The sequence below is a fragment of the Globicephala melas genome, chromosome 18 (assembly GCF_963455315.2).
Source record: "Globicephala melas chromosome 18, mGloMel1.2, whole genome shotgun sequence".
NCBI classification, from domain to species: Eukaryota; Metazoa; Chordata; class Mammalia; order Artiodactyla; family Delphinidae; genus Globicephala; species Globicephala melas.
This window is the reverse complement of record NC_083331.1, coordinates 4,334,470-4,341,984: the sequence shown is the minus strand read 5'-3', so window position 1 is coordinate 4,341,984 and position 7,515 is coordinate 4,334,470. Positions and strand designations below refer to the sequence as shown.

At 48.7% G+C, this 7,515-nt stretch overlaps 1 protein-coding gene across 2 annotated transcripts; it reads left to right on the top strand.

Moving 5' to 3' along the window:
- Window positions 1–1,300: 1,300 nt before the first annotated feature.
- Window positions 1,301–4,415, top strand: GPR12 (G protein-coupled receptor 12). 2 transcript variants are annotated; one of them, XM_030882128.2, is made up of 2 exons: window positions 1,301–1,425; window positions 2,125–4,415. In XM_030882128.2, the coding sequence occupies exon 2, from the start codon at window positions 2,140–2,142 to the stop codon at window positions 3,142–3,144; it is 1,005 nt and encodes a 334-aa protein (XP_030737988.2). In that variant the 5' UTR covers window positions 1,301–1,425; window positions 2,125–2,139; the 3' UTR covers window positions 3,145–4,415. The 2 variants fall into 2 exon arrangements, with proteins under 2 accessions (XP_030737988.2, XP_060144062.1); XM_060288079.1 differs by having other exon boundaries at window positions 1,323–1,475.
- Window positions 4,416–7,515: the final 3,100 nt, after the last annotated feature.

Here is a 7,515-nt window from a genome sequence, read left to right as displayed (position 1 = left end):
CTGCTGATTGGGAGTTGCTACCTGGCGTGCAGAGAGAGCTGGGGTGATCTTGCAGAGTCAGGGGCTGATTGATGGGAGAAGGGAGAAGGAGGGGGAGTCAGGGGTGGATGAGCCTGCAGGGCTGGAGTGAGGAATGACAATGAGCCCCAGGGGAAGACCGGCCAGCCAGAGGAGGATGCCCCTGTAGGAAGGAGTCAGTTCTAGGGTCCTGTGCCCTGCAGACCGTCTTTATTCATAAAGGACCCCCTCCCTCGCTGTGGAGAAAGGCAGTAGAGAAAACCTTCACTGCTGACGGGAAAAGACCAGCAGATCACGCCTTCTCCTTCTCCCACCTTTAAACTTAGGATCTAGGTGCTCTGGTTTTTGTATCCAGGGGAGACAGGCTCATAAAAGCAGACGGCGATCAGGTGCTTAATCTTAGAAACTACTGATGCGTTAAAATGAAAACATAAATTAGCACGGCCACTCCAGTCCCTGAATGAATCGGGTTTTGGCACTTCTGCTTCTGTAGGAACTCAGTAAATGATTTCCATTTGAAAACACAGCTCAAGGAGCACTTAATAAGTGCAATTTGATGATGATGATTCACATAGCAGCTCCCTATGAATCCCGTCAAGCCAATGCTTCCGGGGAATAGTAATTAGAAAACCAAGTCCAGGACACACCCACGGAAGGGGGCCTCTTGGGGATCCGAATGCGATGTGGTCAACGGCAATTCCGAAACAGATGGCTGAGCATTTTCCTGCTTCAAAGATCTGCTTCCCTAACCTGCTCCGCCCGGTATCCATCCCCACTGCTGATCCTGAAAAACCACCCTAAGCAAATTCTTTTGACCCTGGAGGTAGCAGTTTAGGGAAAGGCGTGGAGAAGCGGGCCGCTGGAGAACGGGACTCCGCAGGGGGACCTCAGGAACGAAATAGGTCACCGGGCTCCCGGGCAGCGCTGCCCCGCCCCCGCGCGGTGCAAGCCCCGACCGCCAGCCGGGGTGGGATGAGGGGCCGCGGCAGCGAGGGTGACAGTGCACTTCCCCGCCTCCGGGTCGTCTCGCTCCCGCAGGGCGCTGGGGGGCTCTCGCCGCCCCGCGCCCCGCGCAGCCCCGACCCCTGGGGCGCGCGCCGGCCTCTCGGGGCTCCGGCGGCGGCGGCGGCGGCGGCGGCGCGCGCGGGCGGGCACGGGGCGGGGGCGCGCGCGCGTGCCGCGAGCGGGCGGCCGGGCGGCCGGGCGGGGAGAGCCGGGCGCGCGAGCAGAGCGCGCAGCTCACCTGCCGCCGCCGCTCACCTGGCGCGGAGCGCGCCCCCGCCCTCCCGGCCGAGCACCGAGCGCGGCAGCCGCCCCTCGCCCCGCGGGCCCTGCGCCGACAGGCCACACGGGTCGCCCGCGCGCCTCGGGAGCAGCGGAGGAGCCCCCCGGCCTGGGCGCGCCAAGGTGACCCCCGCGATGCCTCCGTCCCCGCGGGCAGCCTGTCGCGGCGCCCCGTGAGTCCCCTCGCGTCCGCCGCGCCCCCGCCGCCAGGGCAGCGGCCGTGGTGCATGGGCGTCTGTCTGTCTCTGTGTCTGTCCACACCTCCATCGCGCGCGCCCGCCTTTCGTGGCCCTGCCGCGACTGCCCCGTGCGCACGGGGGAGGCCGGACCCCTCTTTGTTCTGGCCGGGGTGTGAGTGTGTGCACGCGCGCCGGGCGGCTGTTGGGGGGGGGAGTTTTGAACATTCCACCGAGGAGGGCGGCCCCGGCTCGCGACCTGTCGCCGTGGCGCGGTCCCCCAGCGGCAGCCCCGGTGCCAGGCTCCTTTTGCAGCACGCGAGACGGATTTTCACGTGTGTCCCCAGCACTTTAGCAAACCGGCCGCCGCGGTCCCGCGTGTGCCCGCCCCGCTCACGCTCGTGTGTGCAAATCCCATCCTGTGTTCCCCCCAGCGCCAAAGGGCATTTTTTTGGTTGTGGTGGGTTTTAAGCCACGGAGACTTTGGCTTTTGTTTTATTCCCTCTCAGTCTGTAATTCAGGAAGCTGTGGCATTTGGGGGCAGTATCTGAGTAGGGGCTGGCTTTCTGTTCGTGTGGGTTTTGCGTGATGTTAGATTGTCACCCTGCTGTATCTCAACATTAAACAGACTGTCTTTTCGTTGAAGAGGACGGGGGTTAAAATGAATGAAGACCTGAAGGTCAATGTAAGCGGGCTGCCTCGGGATTATTTAGATGCCGGAGCTGCGGGGAACGTCTCGGCTGCTGTCTCTTCCCAGGTTCCTGGCGTGGAACCAGAGCCAGAGCTGGTTGTCAACCCGTGGGACATTGTCTTGTGTACCTCGGGAACCCTCATCTCCTGTGAAAATGCCATCGTGGTCCTTATCATCTTCCATAACCCCAGCCTGCGGGCGCCCATGTTCCTGCTCATAGGCAGCCTGGCGCTTGCAGACCTGCTGGCCGGCATTGGACTCATCGTCAATTTCGTTTTCGCCTACCTGCTGCAGTCAGAAGCCACCAAGCTGGTCACCATTGGACTGATTGTCGCCTCTTTCTCAGCTTCTGTCTGCAGCTTGCTGGCTATCACTGTTGACCGCTACCTCTCCCTGTATTACGCTCTGACCTACCACTCGGAGAGGACAGTCACGTTTACCTATGTCATGCTTATCATGCTCTGGGGGACGTCTATCTGCCTGGGACTGCTGCCCATCCTGGGCTGGAACTGCCTCCAAGACGAGTCCACCTGCAGCGTGGTCAGACCCCTCACCAAGAACAACGCCGCCATCCTCTCCATCTCCTTCCTCTTTATGTTTGCGCTCATGCTTCAGCTCTACATCCAGATCTGTAAGATCGTGATGAGGCACGCCCACCAGATAGCCCTGCAGCACCACTTCCTGGCCACCTCGCACTACGTGACCACCCGGAAGGGGGTCTCGACCCTGGCCATCATCCTGGGGACCTTTGCTGCTTGCTGGATGCCTTTCACCCTCTATTCCTTGATAGCTGATTACACCTACCCCTCCATCTACACCTATGCCACCCTCCTGCCCGCCACCTACAACTCCATCATCAATCCTGTCATATATGCTTTCAGAAACCAAGAGATCCAGAAAGCGCTCTGCCTCATCTGCTGCGGCTGCATCCCGTCCAGCCTCTCGCAGAGAGCGCCGTCACCCAGCGACGTGTAGCGGCCCTCCACTTAGGAGCCTGCATTACCAAGCTCTCCCACTGCCTGGCCAAGCGGTTGAGATGCTCTCCTTAAATTCTTTCTGTTGGATTCTCTCTGAAGCCACAGGAGCACTTTGAAGCATTTATTTAGATAAGTTAAGTGATTGAAGTGAAAATCATGTTACCAGTGTTTTCACCCTTTGAAAACAATTGAGTTCTTTGCTCAATACAATTTCGTTTTGTTTGGGGTGGTTTTTTTTTTTTTTTAAGTATTTTATTTGGAGGTAGGGTTTTTGTTTCATATTGTTTGGAAGATTGGTAGTGCGGGGGGGGAAAGGAAGGGGTATGACATGGCCATGAAATTATAAAAAGTAAATTGGTCCCAGAGTTTCTACCTGGACTTTAAAATAAAACTGAGTTATTGAGGAGAATGGAGACATTACTTTTTCCAGACCTTTTTTTTTTTTTTTTTTTTAACATCAAGGTAGATTTTCAGTGCTGCATGTATCTAACAATACAATCACTCTGAAGCCAGTGGAAATAGTTTACGTGATTTACGTTTGGAAGGGACATGATTTTATTAACATGAACTCAGTAATAAGTTACCAACACTGAAACCATGAACCCATTCTTTTTCATTCTTTCTTTACTTTCAGCAATTACTGTTCACAAAAATTATTTTGGTACTCCTAGGATGGTTGTAATTCTTTCTGCATGGCTGCCTGTGTCAGCTAGACCACTAGTTTCAAATGTTGCTATGTAAATCCGGAATCAAGTGAGTCACTTTTCAGTATGGTTTTTCCATGTGTCCTTCTAAAATGAAATATGTTGTGATTTACATATGAAGTAGGATTGGTTAGGTACACCACAGTAGTTTTTTAAGCTACAGTCTCTGTTCAGGAAACAAAAGAAAAAAATTAATAACAGTATTCAAAGTGGATTAAATTGATTTTAGTATATTCCAAAAAATAATTAATGTAAAGCTATATCACAAAATATGAAAAGCATCACTTGTCCCATTTCTCTATATCTAAGAATGTATTAATAGTTATTCTTGGTTGAGATAAATAGTATTACGTACTGTAGACCAAGGGGTCTCCCACTTTACTGATTAAGTTGTGAGTAAATAATATACATATCTGATTGTGATGTATATCAGCTACATTATGTAAGTTTGCAAGCAGAATGACCACATGGCTGTTCATGAAAAGTTAAATTTGAGCCCCTTTTCTTTCTTTTCACCAGAAAGCAACTTAAATTCAATAAAAACTATATTGCCTGTTTTCAGAGAGCAAGGAAATGATACAGAAGAATTAATTTTAAACATACCGTATAATGACTGTGTTTGATCGTCATTTCTGTTAGCACAGACAGATGTTTTGGACACAGATACCTTCCCTCCACTTGCAGTGTACTTATAGCTGTGTCTATACAACCAGTGGGAGAATTTCTGGGCAGCCCATCAACTTAACCCATTCAGATGTTGGAAGACCAGTATTTCAGGGTCCTTGGGGAATCATCTGTAATCAGTTAACCTCATTGGTCCCTCCCAAACATTGTGCCCACGGTGGTCTGAGGTCCATTCTGGCAGCCTGCGTGCTGAAGCCCTCTCTCCAGAGCACCTCCCAGTGCAGCGCGAGTGTGAATCGATCCTACACTTGAATCCGTGCCTCCTCTCTTATGTCACTTACGGTAGAGGAGAAGGGTTGAAACATTTCAGAAGTGGGAAAGGATTTTCAGTCCACAGAACTGGATGACCCATCTCAACCTTTAAAAAATTCTTCAGGGCTTCCCTGGTGGCGCAGTGGTTTAGAGTCCGCCTGCCGATGCAGGGGACACGGGTTCGTGCCCCGGTGCGGGAGGATCCCACATGCCGCGGAGCGGCTGGGGCCGTGGTCCATGGCCGCTGAGCCTGCGCGTCCGGAGCCTGTGCTCCGCAACAGGAGAGGCCACAGCAGTGAGAGGCCCGCGAACCGCAAAAAAAAAAACACAAAAAACCCCCAAATTCTTCAACATGTGATGGAGTTGGTAGGTTGAATGTGATGAGTGTTGTTTGTTTTTAATCACTTGAAAGTTAATAGCATCTCCACGGGAGAAATGACTAAGGTCAGTTGGTTTTGACGAGAGCTGGGAAATATCCATAATGAGGTTTGAAAGCAATAAATGTGTTTTTGTAGAAATGGTGGTTGCCATTTGCATATCGCTAATAGTAATTATAATGATCATAATAAGTACGGTTTTTCACCACGTGTTGTGTGCCGGGCCCCATGCTGGGCGCGTTACCTGCTCTGTTGCTGTATTCACAAAAACACACATTTATAGCTAAGAAAACTGAGGCTCAGAGAGGCTAAGAAATTTGTCCGAGGCCACAGAGCTTCAAGGGTAAAGGAAGGATATGAATCCAGGGTTTCCGGAGTCTATGCCTGTCTCCTTCCCTGCACGGGACTAACTTTGATGCCTACCTGGATATGAGGGAAATGATATGTAATATGTTAATGTCACTAAGGTTTTAGTCCTACAATTAAGACATAAAGCTTCCTGTTTAAAATTACGTGGGGGACTTCCCTGGCGGTCCAGTGGTTAAGACTACGTGCTTCCAATGCAGGGGCGCAGGTTCAATCCCTGATCGGGGAACTAAGATCCAACATGCCACGTGGTGCAGACAGAAAATAAAAAAATAAAATAAAATAAAGTAAAATAAAATAAAAGGACATTCTATTAGACAACAGTAAGTGTTTTAAAAAAATAAAATAAGATTACATGGTTTGTGAGTATCGACGTGGTCCTACCTACAGGAACGAGGCCTGCTTTTATTATATTCAGTTCTCTTCTTCCCTAAGCATTTCCCCCGTTTGGCGCCAAGGCCATCCCCCAGAGGCACATGGCAATATTTTAATGCAAAGAGGTGAGGGCACCCTTATTGTGCAGAGATTTTCCCTTCCTTTACTATTTTAAACTTCCTGTTATATACTTACATCGGTATAAACTTCCTGTTATATACTTACATCAGTATATAATGGCCTTATAAATATTAGCTAAATGGCCGCTTTTGCCTCCTGTTCTTAAAACATCTGATTTCAGCTGAGATTTTTTCATTCAACTGTAACATGTTCTTACTGTTCACTTTCAGTTGTGAAGATTTCTGGATGTTTATGTGATTTCCTCAAAGCTTCTCTGTTTCTGTGGGGTTAATGATTAAGAAATGTGCACGTCTTGATATATGTGTGTACGTTTGTGTATGTGTGCGTGTATACATCTATATATGCATATATACGTTCAAGAATGTGAACTTTGCAACAGGACTAAAAACATCATAGAAAACAATCATATTTCCAACAGTCCTAAGGTTAGCAGGTAATCTTTTACTCCATTTGATTAAAACTTTCAGCTACCAAGATATTTGTATTATTTCCAGTAGAAAGAGTTATCCTGTAACAATGAAGTTCAGTTACTTTACCAGAATCCTTAGTCAAGGCTAATTATCCAGGTAGTGGCTATCCTGGGTTTTGTTTCCTTTTATCCCTGTAACTGTTTCTTTGTCTCAGTCACGTTTGTTTCTTGGCGGTAAAGGGAGCTGTCTTCCCTCTTGGTACCTGGAGACAGAGGGGGTGATGGGAAGAGCACCTCCTTTCCCAGAGGCCTAAAGGGAACAGTCATGTTCAGTAGGGGAAAATTCCTCCACTGACTTGGCAGGCAGGAACAGTCTTGGAGTCCTCCAGAATTTAAAGCAGGATTTAAACACGTGTAAAATAGAAAATGAGAAATAAATAAAAGTATTTTGGCGACGTCGTAAACTTTTTGTTTTTAGAGAACTACTTACTCCATTATTAAAATAATGATTAACTTTATTTCATGATAGTATATACATCATATGAAATTAGGACAACTTACCATTTCAAATTTAAAATACATATTAAGTAAGTGACTGCGATGGTGTTTTATTAAACAACGTTTATGTTTCCACTTTGATTATATGCCTGGTGTAATGAAGGAACAGACTGCTTTCTTGTCCCCTTTAAAAAATGGAATAATTATTGGATGGTTTTGATATCTGGTTGGAATTTTAAAATCTGGTTGGAACTTTTAGAATCCTCAAACGTAGTTTATATACATCAAGGAAGTAAAAACATGGTTGGAATTAGCAAACAGATCTACTGGCCTCTGGCAAACAATGCAGAAAAAATTACTGGTAATTTCGACTAGGGATCCTCAAAATTGAAATATTTAAAAGGCATACAGATCATCTGAGATTCTTATTAAAATGCAGATTCTGGGCTTCCCTGGTGGCGCAGTGGTTGAGAGTCCGCCTGCCGATGCAGGGGACGCGGGTTCGTGCCCCGGTCCGGGAAGATCCCACGTGCCGCGGAGCGGCTGGGCCCGTGAGCCATGGC